The 16,001-nt window shown below is 36.6% G+C and overlaps 2 protein-coding genes and 1 long non-coding RNA gene across 5 annotated transcripts; 2 read left to right on the top strand and 1 right to left on the bottom strand.

The window, feature by feature from the left end:
• Window positions 1-2,498: 2,498 nt before the first annotated feature.
• On the top strand, window positions 2,499-4,963 carry LOC306998936 (uncharacterized protein; the record flags this gene model as incomplete). The annotated part of the gene is made up of 5 exons (XM_079613334.1): window positions 2,499-2,624; window positions 2,989-3,106; window positions 3,395-3,487; window positions 3,630-3,840; window positions 4,879-4,963. Exons 1-5 carry the CDS (start codon window positions 2,523-2,525, stop codon window positions 4,961-4,963), a joined length of 609 nt encoding a protein of 202 aa, XP_079469460.1. The 5' UTR covers window positions 2,499-2,522.
• On the top strand, window positions 4,177-8,177 carry LOC306998935 (uncharacterized protein; the record flags this gene model as incomplete). Its single annotated transcript, XM_079613333.1, has 12 exons — window positions 4,177-4,329; window positions 4,422-4,520; window positions 4,727-4,959; window positions 5,048-5,226; window positions 5,314-5,407; window positions 5,565-5,909; window positions 6,123-6,240; window positions 6,317-6,408; window positions 6,516-6,633; window positions 6,894-7,010; window positions 7,610-7,801; window positions 8,026-8,177. Exons 4-12 carry the CDS (start codon window positions 5,159-5,161, stop codon window positions 8,175-8,177), a joined length of 1,296 nt encoding a protein of 431 aa, XP_079469459.1. The 5' UTR covers window positions 4,177-4,329; window positions 4,422-4,520; window positions 4,727-4,959; window positions 5,048-5,158.
• Window positions 8,178-13,890: 5,713 nt separating this feature from the next.
• Window positions 13,891-16,001, bottom strand: LOC306999277. 3 transcript variants are annotated; one of them, XR_013797806.1, is made up of 5 exons: window positions 15,957-16,001; window positions 15,240-15,307; window positions 14,939-14,982; window positions 14,533-14,599; window positions 13,891-14,078 (listed from the first exon to the last, which is right to left on the bottom strand). It is a non-coding gene; the product is annotated as an uncharacterized lncRNA (long non-coding RNA). The 3 variants fall into 3 exon arrangements; XR_013797807.1 differs by lacking the exon at window positions 13,891-14,078 and having other exon boundaries at window positions 14,424-14,599; XR_013797808.1 differs by lacking the exons at window positions 13,891-14,078; window positions 14,533-14,599 and having other exon boundaries at window positions 14,746-14,982.

Raw genomic sequence — 16,001 nt, 5'->3', positions numbered from 1 at the left:
CCATTCCTGAAACATAGTACATACCTGTCATTTCCAAGGTGTTTGATTTTTCACTTTACCTCCTCATGCTCATGTTGAAGTCAACAGGACGGGTACCTAAAAAAAAATTATAAAAAACCTGTGAACATGCTGATATCAAGAGAAACTAGGGCTGCATGATTTTGGGAATACATTTTAGATTTGTTCTGGTTAAAATTCCTTTTTTTTAAAATTTACAAAATACACACACACACACACATATATATATATACATATATATTTGTTGTGCCTTGTAGGCCAACCCAGTCTCACGGCAGTTCGTGAAATAGTCACGAAATTTAATCTATTGAATCGTGTTCATGGACACGAATTGCCCCATTTTTTCGTGTCACTCGGCACGACTTTCAATCTAATGTATTTCAATGGGACGTATTTTTCGTGCCTGCACCACGTTTTTCTTTCGAGAGCACAGTATTGTTTTTTCTCAATTGTTATTCATTTTGCAAACTTTAAGAGCTACATTAGGCTACTCTAATCAAGAGATTTTAATCCTCGTTTTTATTGCTTTATATTCGTTAGGCTACTCAACATTAATCTATTTATTCGTGTCCAAGGGCACAAATATCCTTCTTTTTTTTCGTGTCACTCCGCACGACTTTCAATGTATTTCAATGGGACACGTATTTTTCGTGCCTGCACCATGTCTTTCTTCCGAGAGCACACTATTTATTTTTTACAATTGTTATTCATTTTGTAAACTTTAAGGGCTACATTACTCACTCAACATTTAATCAGGAGATTTGAATCCTTGTTGTATTGCTTTCTAATCGGTAGGCTACTCAACACGAATTGATTCGTGTCCTAGGCACGAATTTCCTTCTTTTTTTTTCGTGCCACACAACACGACTTTCAATATAATGTATTTCAATGGGACGTATTTTCCGTGCCTGCACCACGTTTTTCTTTGCAACATAGGCTATGCCGTTTGGTCATTTCCCCCCTCACGTCCAAAGCCGACGTTGAGGGTACCCCCATTCGTCACTTGACAACGGAGAGGGTCGTCCGATAGATTTGAGAAATCCCTCATCTTTGAATTTTGAACTTTAATTATTTAACACTAACTCTTTTTCCTTTCTTTTTTATATAATTTAATACATTAAAATTACATAATTACAGGACGGTATATTTTCTATATGCTTAAAACATTCATTAATTTAGGTGGGATATTTGATAATTTTCGATCACATATTGTAATTTCCCCCTCACGTCCATAACGTTGAGGGTAGATAGCTGAAACCCTTTTCTAATTCGGTAATATCACGATTTTTCCTCTCTTTTTCATATAATTTTGGACTACATTAAAACGACATAATTGCAGGACTGCATATTTTCTATATGCTTAAAACATTCATTAATTTATTGTGGGATATTTTATAATTGTCGATGGTATTTCAATTTGCAATGGTTTATAGTGAGCCTACTTTGTTTTGTTTTTTTGCGCCAAAAAAAAGGAAAAAAAGAATAGCCTACTTTTATAGAACTTTCATCTCAATACTGATTATGAAGTTGTAATAAATTAATTATATAGCCTACTGCAGAAATGTTTATATTACTTTATATGGACATATCCTTTGGCAAAGAGATGGATGCATTCTGGGAAGTGATATGTGTTTAAATGTAATGGCTACATACTCGTGTTTCCTTCACTTGGACATTTGCTGACCCCTTTAAAATTTTGAGCACGGATATAAAATATTAAGACTGTACTTTTTAATTATGATTGATATTTTGGCGCAATATTGTGCAACACGTCACTGTGTGTGCGACCATCGCAGAAACCATTGCCCAGCGCGATTCCACCACGGTAAGTCGCTTACAACAGTCTAATAAGCAAGATGAATTCATAAGCATTATTTACACATCCAAAATTAATAAAATTACGATTTTATAAAAAAAAAACATGTTCTAGTCCTAGATATAGGTTCTATATATATATATATATATATATATATATATATATATTAATATTAATAAAAATGAATTTAAAAAAATGTTACGCGACTTTTAACAGTAGCACAGGAAATAGGAACAACGTGATATGTATTTATTTATCCTAAGCATTTATAAGAAAATGGGAATCACTCACTATTAGGGTACACTTTTTAAATCTTATATCAACATAACACTACATAATTAACATTTTCTGTTGTTCTCCCTGCAGATCCTGTAAAACATATCACCTGTCTAACCTATCCGAACCTGATTGTCAAAAACCCAAAGGCACTTTTAAGAGCCAACCTCTATCTCTTCATTTTCTATATCTTACATCCTCTCTGTTCTCACTGTATCTATATTTCTGTCCATCTCTTCAATCTTTATCTATCTCACGGTCTGTATCTATTGCTCTTTCTTTCCTCCCTGTCTGTCTTTGTCTACTTGTCTGTCTTACCCATCTTTGTCAGCCTGTCTGTTTGTATCTGACTGTCTGTCTGTCTGTATCTGACTGTCTGTCTGACTGTCTGTCTGTGTCTGACTGCATTGCAATGGCCACCAAGCATAAACTTGATTCAAAGGATCCCCACTACCAAGAGGGGAGACGCATGGCTCTGGAGCTGAAACATGAACACATTCTAGCTGAAGCCAAAGTTAGAGTTTTTGTACACCTCAATCATTTTATAACAAACATAACAAATTAAAGTAAAACGTGATGAGGAATATGTAAGAATGATGAGTGCAGAAGATTTAATACAGGTATATTGAATGATGCATCCTACCATGCTCTGTGACATGTGTTAATAAGGGAATATAATAATAATAATAATAATAGTATATGCAGTTCCATCCCTCTGAGTTACAGAGACTTGGAGAATCTATTCCAAGGCTCATTTAAGCTGTTCAACACCTTACTAACACACTATGTTGTGTTTTCCTTTCACAAGTTACCTGACTTTTGGTTACCGTACTTTTATCAACATCAGTCTTAGAAGAAATATTCACTCCAATACACAGAAAGCAGCTGATGAGAGGAAACGTGTACGAGACCCTCCACACACCTCTAAAAGAGACTCTGTAGGACGTGGTAAGCCGAGGGTGAGGCGAGGAGGGCGACGCCAAGCCTCCGCTACAGGTTATATCTGGATTATTTGACATTTGTAGGAATTTACTATGACAATGTTGGACCAACTCAAATTAGAACAATGTAATTGTTTATTTAGAGTTTAAAATATTCAAATATCTAAAAAGACATTAAAAAGTAGATAAACCTTTCAGTGACACTAATGTAGAAGACACTACCAACTACCTAACAAAAATATGTCTGATTTCATAAATTGTTTAGTATATAGTTTGAAAAGAAGAACAAGAATAGAGTGTGATAGCCTAACTTGTTCTTATTCTTCTATGTGCTGTTTTACAGCCACATACCCCACGGTTGAGTGCTCCCTGTCATCCAGTGCGGAGGTTCCACTTACTGCAACCTCAACAAAACTAAATCATCAAGAGGAATTTGGTAATTCACAGTGATGAATTAATTTATGCATGTGTACAGTATAAAAAAAGTGTTCATTCTAATACTGATCAGTTGACTTTTAATTGTTCCTTATCTACAGTAAATGATCCCTTACCGCTTTATTTTTGGATTTTCTTTACAGAAAAAAATATGGAGAGGCTCTCTGATATTTTGGCGTCATGTTCTTCTGCTGCTCAGCCTCAAAGTAGCTCTGCATCATCATGGTCTTTTCGGCAGCAGAAAGCCTCTGAGCGCTGGAAAGAAGCAAGACCATACCACCTAAAATGCCTTATTTCAAAAGAGGCTGTTGGTCATCCCCTGTGTTGCCTTTGCAACGAGCCTGCTGTTATTAGGTTGGTTTTCATTAATACCAAACTTCAATTACCCAGGGTAGGTTTGCTGAGTGCCCTGCTTTATAGGCTAAGATGCATGTCTTTTGGGATGGGAGAAGACTTAGATACTCAGATGAAAAACACATTAATGAGAAAAGTACATCTAGGACCTTCTTGCTGTGAGGTGACAGTGCTAAACACTGAGGCTCTATGCAATCCTATACAATAAAATCAAACCTAGTAAAAGTGAAATAGCTTAAATATAGTGTACAGTACTTTATATGAGTTATTCACCTGTAATAATGTATTATATTATAATATTGTTTTATTTTCTCCTTGGGTGCAGAGAGTGTCTTCCTGAGGAGTGGTTCTGTGGGGACTGTGATGTATTGCATCACAAAAAACAGCCACTCCACAACAGGGAATGCGTGATTCGTGGTTTTTTTGAAGCCATTCCTCCGACCACATGCATCATTAAAGGGGAAGATGGATATTGCACCCATGAGCAAGGTACATTCTCATGAAAGCTTTAATTTTGCTGTTAAATGTGTGTCTGCAGACAGTTATATATCTAAATAATTGGTTTTCCTTCTTTTTGCCAGCTTGCATTTTGCCAACTGTGAAGGTGCCAGACTGCTCCTGTGGAGGCACAAACTTTACTGTGTTACCAGGCAAACCAGTGATTTAAATTACCATCAATGGTAAATATATATATATATATATATATATATATATATATATATATATATATATATATATGGTAGATTTTATGTTTTTCACACTAGTGTGCTGTGGAACTTGTGCAATGTCTCTCAACCATTCACAATGTGCATAATGAACTAAGTGTTGTAAAATTAAGTATGTGGTAAATGTGTATTATATTTTTAATTATTTTTTTGGTTCCAAGGGCGCTTTGACTTGCATCAGCCACTGTATGAATGTCAAACATGCCAGCAGCAGTGGACCCCTGACTTTAAAGACCTCCTAAGAAGTGGATATTGGCCAGCCTCCATCACCAATTCCACACTTTATACACTGGACGTCTTGAGCTCCCTCCAGGAACTCAAGATCATCTCTCCGGGATTCTCCAGACAAGCCTTCGCAAAGCTGCTGGAACATCGCACTAAGTGTGGAGGAAGAGTAAGTGTAAATGTTATTACCATTTTATAAAAAAAAATTCCATAAGCAGACAATATCAAAATACTATTTCATTCTATATATTTTCCAGTCTGGACCTATCAATGGCGATGCACTGCAGCGCAGCTTCTTAGAGCTTTCGTATGCATCATTTGAGGAAGACCAGCTCTGCTGTAGTGCTCCTTTCACTTGCCCAGCCGGCATGCCGGAAATGTTGGCTGTTTCAGCAGATGGAAACAGAAAGCTATATCGCTTTCGCCGAAACGGAAGGTGATCTTTCTTCCAGTCTTTTTATTGATTTATTTTCTTACTTCATATATTTCATGAATGGATTTTCTATTTTTCTTTCTTCCTCAGCTCTGATGATCCTGGCTTTTTTGAGGGGCTCTTTGTGGCTGAAGACAGTGCGGTGTCTAGATTTGTTGACACCATACAGAAAGCAGTGAAAAATGCAAGTTGACAAAATAGTTGTTACAATAATAAACGTAACCCCCACTTCAATTACTCTTGCCTACCAATTACAAAATCAAATTGAGAGAATAAATGTCATATATTGAATGCCGCCATTGCTTTTATTTGATTTGTCGTGTTTGTTATGCGTGTCATAGACACAGGGAAGAGGCACATGTGGGGACTCCCAGTGGACAGCAGCGAGGGAAACTTCAAGGAGGGCTTCAAAATTGGATGAAGAGGGGATGGAGGTTGCTGTATGTCGCCATGGGTTCCTTTTGAAAGCCCTTAATATGTACAGGGGGGAGATATTTGCCTACCCTCTTTACCTTCAAAGGGAGCTCATGCCAGCCAAGGCACAATTCTTCGCAATGGACGTGGCATGCAAATACTGGCCATACCTGGAGAAAGTTGCTAGTGTCCTTCCTGCTCTTCAGGAATTGACCACTATGAAACCCTTTCTCAGTGTAATGCATGCTCGAGCCCATGCTACTAAGTGTGAGGTGTGTATAATATTTTGGCATCATATGTACATTTGTAATATTTACAAGCACATTAATGATATGAAATATAAGTTAAGCTACACTATATTATCTTGTCTTTTTGCATAACCATTTCTTGCATGGAATGTAATGCCCTTTGATGCAAATTTTGGTTAGTGATATTGGGCTGTATAAATTAAATTAAATTGAATTTCTTCCACCCTTTACTAACAGATTAATTGGAGTGGCAGGAACCAGGAAGGAGCAGGGACAACCGCTGGTGAGGAGGTGGAGCAAGTGAACAGCTACCTCTCACGTTGTGCCCTGACGACCAAATATATGTCCAAAGCAGGTGATCGGAGTTTGCAATATTCGTGTATACTTTTTTTTAGATTGATCATCATAACCTCATTATTTGCTTTCAACAGCACGGGTGGACATGCTTACATTGCATGCAATGGGGTGGAACGAGAAAAAAAATCTCTCTTTACATCAGGCACTTTCCACAAGATATGTGAAGGTAAGTCTCATATTAATTGTTTTGTGTGTCCTTTTGTTGTGTTTACTTGGCCTGTTGTTAATCATACAAAGTTTTAATCCTGATTATTGTATAACACTGTTCATCAGACTTGTCAGAGACTCCATGATGAGACTGCAAGGCTAGCTGACCAAAAAACAGAGCTAGATTACACAGATGAAGTGGTGTCACAGTGGCTATCTGATGTAAAGGAATGGGCAGCTGGTGGTAAGCATGACCAGATAAAAGAAACAACAAATATCCCTTTCTACAATCTAAATTTTATGTTTTATATTAAAGAGCAGCAAAAAATAGTAGGCGGATCATCATCTAATGTGATTCCACATTTATCTCAGGTTTATTAGTATATTCCAGTTCCCTGCAGGAAGTGCACATACAAAGTTTAAATAAGTTGGATTAAAATTCAAACAGAGAAACGGTTCTGTGTTGTTTTAACAGTGAATTTGCTTTCACTATATCTTCTACAGAGACACCTGATACATCTCATGCCAGTCAAGGCACAACACACAGAGAAATGCAGCAATCGATTGAGGGGCTCTACCTTAGTGTGAGGCACCGGAAGCAAACCCTCTACCGTCAGAATGGTATAACTATATAATATATTAGGTGGATAAATTCAGGCTACTGTATGCATCCTACTCCACCAACATGGAATTAGCAAATAATGTAGTAGCACAGTTCAGCTCAATCATTGAATTCTGTTCTTTAAATGACCAGTCTGTAGGATTTAGTCGTATCTATCAGTAAGGTTTGACGATTGCAACCAGCTTCCCTCACCTCTATCTTTCCAAGCTACGGTAGCCGACGAGAAAATGTGAGCGGTACTATCTAAACCCAGTGTTTTTTTTGTCCGTTGTGGGCTACTGTAGGAACATGGAGGTGCAACATAGCGGCCTCCGTGGAAGGGGAGTGTATTTAGATAAAAAACTGCCCATTCTAAATGAATTAATGCACAATTATTATTTTCAGGCAATCATGAAAAGTGTGTGTTAGTTATTCCTGCAAATAGATTCCCCCAAAAATGCTACACACTGGACAATTTGTTTCCCATGTCAGTCTACATTATAATTTTCACATACTTCAATAACTGCAGCTTTGCTTTTAAATTTTTTGGTGCTATAATTTTTTTCTTGTTGAAGAGTTCTGTCAAAAACCTCTGCCTCTGTACTTCATGTCTTTCTAGACAGCAGCAAGTTTCGCCATCGCCTTCGAAGGAAGCTGGCAGAAGACAAAAAACTCCTTCTTCAGGAGATACAGAAATACAATGATCTTGTACTAGACTCTGCAACAACCATTGACGTAGCTGTGGTGGAGCATTCCCTAACTGGAGAGAGCACTGTGTCTCAAATATGGCCGTGGGAGGTTCATGGCAGTGGTATGTCTGTTTTTAGATGCTTCACAGGAATTTATTTACAGTTCTGCTTTATAGAGTATACTGAACTAAGGCATGCATGTTACATATTGAGTGTTGTAATATTAATTTAGTTTAATGGTGTATTTTCAGTTTTCTTATGTATCAATTTGATTAAAAAAAGTAAATGTTTGTAGTGATTATGCAAGATTGTCTCATGTATACATATAACTGTTATTGATTCTTAGCAAACATTTCAATCAAGAAACGAGTGCACGACCAAGTGATGTTAACAAGGCGACTGCATGAGGAAACAAGAGTTTTGGTTTTGGAGATGGCACAACACTGCACGTGGTTGCAGAGCCTGGCAATGGTTCTCAAGAACAAGTTGGCTGGGTAAGTTCAATTAAAACCCTGTCCATCTAATGTGTTAAAAACATACAACAAAACACATCAGTCACAGAACTTGGATGGAGTAGAACGGTTATGGCTCTCTTTGCCGTGGTCCTTTGGGATATACATAAAATGGGGATTAAAGTTGTTACTGTAGCTGTGGTAACAAGTCAGTAAGGCTATAAAGATTCACATTTGCTTGAAAGATGTGCAGATTTGTTATACTATGTCTGTTACTGGAAAGCGGAAATGAACAAAATAATTTGAACATTGGAATTTGTGTCCTGATGTGTTACATGGGGTTAGCATAACATCAAGATTAATCTTATTATTATCTCCTCCAGTCAACATAGAAAACTTTGCTGGTCAGCAAGTAACAAAATGTGTTACTTCAGCACAACTGTAGTGAAGAAGAAAACTGTTAACTTAAAACAGCTATCAGACATATATATGCTGCTTTGGGCCTCCCTCCATGAAGTCACCTCAGTGAGCCATGTTGCCTTAAGTTGTTTTATACAGAAGCTAGCCTGGTCCCATGTCAGCGATACACATAAAAATGCCAATCATCCTGATATGTAGATTTGAATTGGTGATATCTTTTTACTCCATTTAAGTTATTTGGCCTTATGAAGCAATCTTAAAGGTTGTATCAGTGATTTCAGGTCCAAACATAAATTATCACATTCATCTAATCTTTGCTAACGATCCGCTAGCTGACCGCCCCATAAGCAAGCCGTCAAAAAAACGCGTCTCTATAGGCAGCCTCTGAGATCTGCACACAAAAACAATTGCGCTTACCACAACTCAAAACCAAAATACATAGTGTTCCAACCAATCATGGCGGGTGTTGTGAGGTTTTGCGCTCGTGCACGGCTGCCTATGACGGCTGCACGCGAAAACCTCACAACACCCACCCCTGTCGGTGATTGGTTGGAACACTATTTATTTTGGTTTTGAGTTGTGGTAAGCGCAATTGTTTTTGTGTGCAGATCTCAGAGCCTAGGCTGCCTACAGAGACACGTTTTTCGACGGGTCATTTTGTTTTTTACTTATGGGGCGGTCAGCTAGCGGATCGTTAGGAAAGATTAGATGAATGTGATAATTTATGTTTGGGCCTGAAATCACTGATACAACCTTTAATATAGTTTGTCTTTAATGTAATCTCGTTTGTATTTTGAGACGTAGACCAGGGAAATGAGGGACTTTGCTGTCTCTTAAGAAGAAGACTGTCAGAGGTGTCGGAAAGGTTCCAAGTGGTCCTCCAACAGTACAAGACTGCCTTAGGTCCTGAGGCCTCTGTCCTTCTACATGTTGAAGAGGAAGATCAAAGTGGCCTCAGTAGTCCAGACACCAGTGAGGATGAAGAGGAAAACACAATTTAGGTAATTTATTATTATGTATGTTTGTTTGTTTGTTTTTTGGAATAACCCCCTCTTACTGTTATTCTTAATAATTCATTTGTGTATTTTATTAATGCTTTACACACCTTACTTATTCTAAAACAGCTGAAATTCATCCTCTTATCCTAATTCTTGCTTTCTTGTTTTTCTGTATTTCCCCAGATGGAAGCTGCTCGAAGGACTATGTTGAAGGAAATGGACTTGCCCTATATCTGTGTATTATTAGTATGCTGATTGATTAACCACATCAAAATCTTGTTGAAAATTCAAACTGTGTCTTTAGATTTTACAAGCAATTTAGTAAGCACATTGCACAGTTCATTGAAAATGCACAAACCTCTCAGTATAGGTGCACCAATATTATCCAAAAATGTAAACTTTGCATGTATGATATTTCCAGATGTAATTACTGGGCTCAAATGATATTAGGGTAGTGTATACTCTTTTAAGAGAGACTCCCCTTAATTGTGGTGACCCTGTGACCTTTCCTTTTGCACCAACGTTAGGCTAAACTTTTGACTTGCATACAACAAATGTTATGAACCGATTTCTGTAATTTGCTGAGCAATGAATCATGTCATGTTGACCTTATGACATTCCCTGTAGCACAATGATTAGACCAGAATGTAAAATTGAATATTGTCTAATTGGGCAGATTGCCATGAAATCTTGTAAGCACATGATGACCTTGGTGACCTCATGACAATTTATCTATAATCTATCATCACATTTAGGCCTTAATGTAAAAACTCATTCTTGATTGCATTTCTTAATATTCACTTATTCTGTGGTGAAGCAGCAGTGTCTGTGTCAGTCTATGACATTTTGTTTTTCCCCAGAGGAGGCTGCCTATGGATCACTACTTGATTGAGTGTATATAACTGTTGTGTAACTTTATATTATTTACTGCAAAGATGCATTATAGTATGTAACAGAAAAATACACCGTTTTTATTTTACGATTATAATTTATATTGTATATTATTACAGTTGACAGATGACTTAATTCTTTGTTCTGCTGGTGCTTTTTGCAAGTGAACTTAACCTCACAGTCCAATGTTTTTAAATACAGCCTTATGGCTTGTTTGACAAATATGCATTTGGTGTATTTTCACTGGTATTGTTGTGAAAGACAAGAAATAAAGTATTTCCAAAGATTGATATTTTGTTTTTACTTTTTCATACTTTATTGAAAAACAATATTTTACATTTTTATAGTTGATAAAAACATCACACTATGGAATCTTGTTTACAGATAAACTGTTTAACATCAAACTGCATTATTAATTAATTACTTTAATGCATGTCTTTTTACTTATTTTCAAACAATCAACCTTGTTTGTAATTAAACAAGATCTATCATAATAAGTAATGTTTATCTGTTAGGTGTATATGTTACAGTTTTTCTCGATTGCTGAAACACTATAACTATGGATTTGAACTCAAATTTCAAAAACACAACACCGTTTATCAAAAAGCACACCCTTTCCCCCAAACTATAAACACTACTCCCCAGTGTTGACACATGAGTCAGATTTGTTAAACTTTCACTGCAAAACTTTACACATTATCCATTTATCATTGCCTACAAAATGTTGTAATTTAGAAAGCACTACACAAAGAGTCAAAACTGGTCACACAGCAATCAGAACCTTCAACAGATCGATGAAACGGATAAGATGAGAGGGGGAGGAGAAAGGGAAAGGGCAAAGAGACAAGCAGTCTCAGATGAGATTTGTGCCAGCTCCCTAGTTGGGGTTATCCCTCTGTTCCCACAGCTCTATGTTACAGCTATGTTATGCTACAGCTAGTTAGGGTTAGGTTTAGGGTTAGGGTAACCCTAACCCTCTGTGGGAACAAAGAGCTGTGGGCACTTAGGGCTCCGGGAACATAGGCACGCTCCCCCCTGTAGAGACGTGCCATTGAACTTGTTACTAAGCGTACAAATCAGCTTCCATACTTGAAGTTCTTCCAGTTTCCAGAGTAGGGTTAGTTTTAGGGTTATACAATTTTAGCTTACAACCGAGGTATGCAGCAAAGCATTTGTGAAGCCACAACACGCACAACCTTGAGGCGGATGGACTACAACAGCAGAAGACCCCACCGGGCCCCACTCATCTCCACTACAAATGGGAAAAAGAGGCTACAATTTGCACGAGCTCACCAAAATTGGACAGTTGAATACTGGAAAAATGTTGCCTGGTCTGATGAGTCTCGATTTCTGTTGAGACATTCAGATGGTAGAGTCAGAATTTGGCGTAAACAGAATGAGAACATGGATCCATCATGCCTTGTTACCACTGTGCAGGCTGGTGGTAGTGGTGGTGGTGTAATGGTGTGGGGGATGTTTTCTTGGCACACTTTGGGCCCATTAGTACCAATTGAGCATTGTGTCAACGCCACAGCCAACCTGAGTATTGTTGCTGACCATGTCCATCCCTTTATGACCACAGTGTACCAATCGTCTGATGGCTACTTCCAGCAGGATAATGCACCATGTCATAAAGTGTGAATCATCTGAGACTGGTTTCTTGAACATGACAATGAGTTCACTGTACTCAAATAGCCTCCACAGTCACCAGATCTCCATCCAGATCACCTTTGGGATGTGGTGGAACGGGAGATTTGCATCATGGATGTGCAGCCGACAAATCTGCAGCAACTGCAATATGCTATCCTATCAATATTGGCCAACATTTCTAAAAAATTCCTTTAGCACCTTGTTGAATCAATGCCACGTAGAATTAAGGCAGTTCTGAAGGCGAAAGGGGGTCAAACACAGTATTATGGTGTTCCTAATAATCCTTTAGGTGAGTGTATTATATCAACAATCTCCTACAGTTGAAACATACATTATACTATATTTAAATGATCAAGATGAAAAAAAATCGCGAGGCTATCAGGTCATTAAGTGTATTTGACTGTTATTGTAGTTGTAGAACAACCATCAGGGCCGTCTCCAATGTACACTATTTACAGTTTTTTTCCAACTGCTTGCACACATTTTTAAAACTATGTCACCTTTTTTCAAAACTTTCCCAAAACTGCACACACAAAATTGTGTGTAGCCTAGTGTTTTGAAAAAAAAGTGTTTTATGCAATTGAAAACTGAGTCAAAGGCTGATAAATAGTTTATTGTTTTTGTAGATGTGGTGTGCAGTTTTGCACTTTGAGTGAGAGGTTTAAAAAAATCGTGTGACATAAAAAAGATTTTGTGTGTAAGCAGTTGGGGGAAAAAACTGTATAAACTACAATTCCCACGAGAGACGCGCCATTGAACTTCTTACAAAGTGTACAAATCAGTCACCATACTTGTAGTTCTTCTGGTTTCCCGACCAGGAATAATGTTATAAATGTTATATGTCTTTACTATTCTATATTAAGAAACATACATTATACAGCCGAAACATACATTATGCTATATTTATATATGATTAGGATGAAAAAATAAATCGCCAAGACTTCAAATCTGTGGTTTTAGCTGGTAGGCTACAATAGACATGAATTCAAGATTGTCGGCGGGAGTTATGCTACCCTTCAAAGAGCGACTTAAAAAAAAAAAGTTTTATTTAACATTATGTTTATTTATTTAATTATGGCCTGCAAATGTTTGTTTTACCAACTGATGAATGTAATAAACTGCCACTTATAAATATGTCAGCATTAGATGCAATAAGTATACAAACAATATCATAATATTAAAGAATTACAAAATGTGTGAAATAGGCTACTCTCCAGATCAAGACCTTCTCAATAAATCAATATTTGGCTTTTTAACTAGTGACAAAAACTGTTCAGTTCTAGAAGATAAAATCATATATTTTATTTGGATCAATTAGTCTGTTTAGATATTAAACAATTAGATAAACAATAGATAAAATTGAACTGCAAGCAAAAACTTGGGGCCACTGTTTCAAATATGTGAGTGGCTCCTCTCCTAACAAATGTAACCTCACTCCAATTTTTTTATAAAAACGTGAGAGCCCTGATTAAATTATATATGGATAATTCGAATATCTAAATTTTACCTACATTTTAATTAAAAAAGAATCCACTTGTAAAGTTAAACAAATTTCACATATAAATATGCTCAATGTAGTCTGTTCTTTTTGTCTCAACCACTTCATCCTCATATTGTTTTGAATTAAATTTATGTATGGAAAAGTAAAAACAAAAATGATCATCTTTTGCAAGTGTTATTGTAGTGTATTTGTGTTCTTTCACAAAAATATAAGTGAAAATATTCCAAATGCTTATTTATTGCTTAATTACTCACTAGAGACTTAAAGAATGATCAAACAAATTTATTGACAAGGTGCATAACAAATTGAAACTATAGTCTTTGGCAATTGGACCACACCAAGACATTCTTTTAAGAGAAATGCATGATATGAAAAGGGATATCCCCTACATGGAGCCGACACTGGTGGTGGTGAAGGGGTGAGTAGCAATGCTGAGATCTAGATGAATGTGGAGCTCTTCTCCTGATGACCACAGTGGAGGGACCTACTGTATGACACGATTGGTTCAAGAGGGTTGAGATGAAATTACATTTGGTTTAAGACATAAAACACCCAGTTAGCTGATGAGTTTGAAGTAGAAGAGAGTGAGAGAGACAATGTAAAAGATATGATATAATGTGCGAGTATAAAGAAGGACAGTCTTATTTTTTTAAAAGCACAGAAAACAGAACATGAAATCAAATTACACGTCAACTGTAATAAAATAACAGTGCACTTTATAATCATGAAATATGAAACATGCTTTTGAATAACATCTGAAAAAGAAAATTCAGTTGGATTAAGTACATTTCTAGTACATTCCCTTTCGAGATTAAACTCCAGGTCATATTCTTGGAGATGTTCCCCTTTTCATTACTACAGAAAGATGAGATATAACTTCAAATGCAGCACAGAAACAATTTAATAAATAGGCTGAAACCAAAATGGAGTTCAAAACATACATTTTATTTATTTTCATTATTTTGGAGTGAATCCTTTGGCTGCCAGGAATGGGCCCACTGCTCACCACTAAAAACAGAAGGGATTTTTTTTTCTGTTACTGGTTGGGGTTTCCAATAAACTTAAAACATTACCGAACATGTCTTTTATAAGTATAAGTTTCATTTTCCGTCTATGAAGGACCACCACCTTCATGCATGCATTAATGGTGGTGGTCCTTCATAGATGGAAAATGAAACTGTTATACTTATATGTTCGGTAATGATGTGTGCTTTACACTTGTTTAAAAGGCTTGTTTAATCTGAAACAGAACAGATTAATAAAAAAATTGTAGCAAAAAAATAAAGTTTAAGTAAATAAATAATGAATGCATTAATTCATAAAGCAGAAGAACAGAATAAGACATACCATACTGGACAGGGCTCCCAGTCAACCAGCATTTCTGCTTTGCCCTAATGTAAGAAAAGACAAAAAATAAAATCCATTCTTAGCATAAGGCTATTATGTCTGATTATAGGCATTGAGTTTCACTGATTTTCAGAAGACACTCCTTCATTAACTGTAATTCAAAAAGACTGAACACATAAAAAGTATCAACGTAACAATTATGGTATGTATAATAGTATTTGCCAAAACACACGGAAGTTTCTAAATCCTATATTACACTGCATACTGCCTACACTCTGCAGTTCCTTTATGACTGTCTAACCTTTCTCACTCTTTCTCTTAATACACTCCTGATGGGGAAAGCCTCTAGGCGAGTATGGTAGGAGCAATCTGTGAACATCAAAAACACATTTCAAATATTTTTTAGATAGTTAGATTAGAAACAAAATAAACACAACTATGAATACTTAAGTAGTGACCAGACTTGCAAGGATGACAAGTGATGTTTATCACTAATCAAAACATGTATCATGGAACCAAATTACTCTCGGTTCCAATGTGGTATGCTTGCTTGAATAACCATACTACTGCTAAGCCACAGCTCACAACTAAGAACACTGCTGCTACTTCTACTACTTGGCAATGCATTTTGGTCAAATTTGACTAATTAAGCCTGTTGGATTTTATAGCTTGTCAATTGTAATAATCTCAATAATACTAATTCCTATTCTATATCTATTATGAATAATCATGGTTATGTGTGCTACGCTGGACTAGCTGGACTGGTCACGACATTTACATACAGTATTGTTGCCCTGTTGTTGATTTGACTGTTTGTATTGTAAATATTGTATTTATTTGTAAGTCACTTTGGATAAAAGCGTTTGCTAAATAATTCATTAAATAAATAAAATTGTGACTACCGGAAATTGTCTGTTGTAGTAGTTAAAAAAAATAAGCAATTGAACTAAAGCGAATTAACAGGGGTTAAGTTGCAATGTTTAGCAAAGTATGAATCATTGCATTTACATGCACTTACTCTTTTGTGGCCTTTTCCTTTCAGGCATATGCCTTGGTCCCCCTG

Source organism: Phoxinus phoxinus, assembly GCF_949152265.1.
Source record: "Phoxinus phoxinus genome assembly, chromosome: 5".
NCBI classification, from domain to species: domain Eukaryota; kingdom Metazoa; phylum Chordata; class Actinopteri; order Cypriniformes; family Leuciscidae; genus Phoxinus; species Phoxinus phoxinus.
The sequence above is the reverse complement of the archived record's forward strand: the minus strand, read 5'-3'. Positions and strand labels throughout refer to the sequence as shown.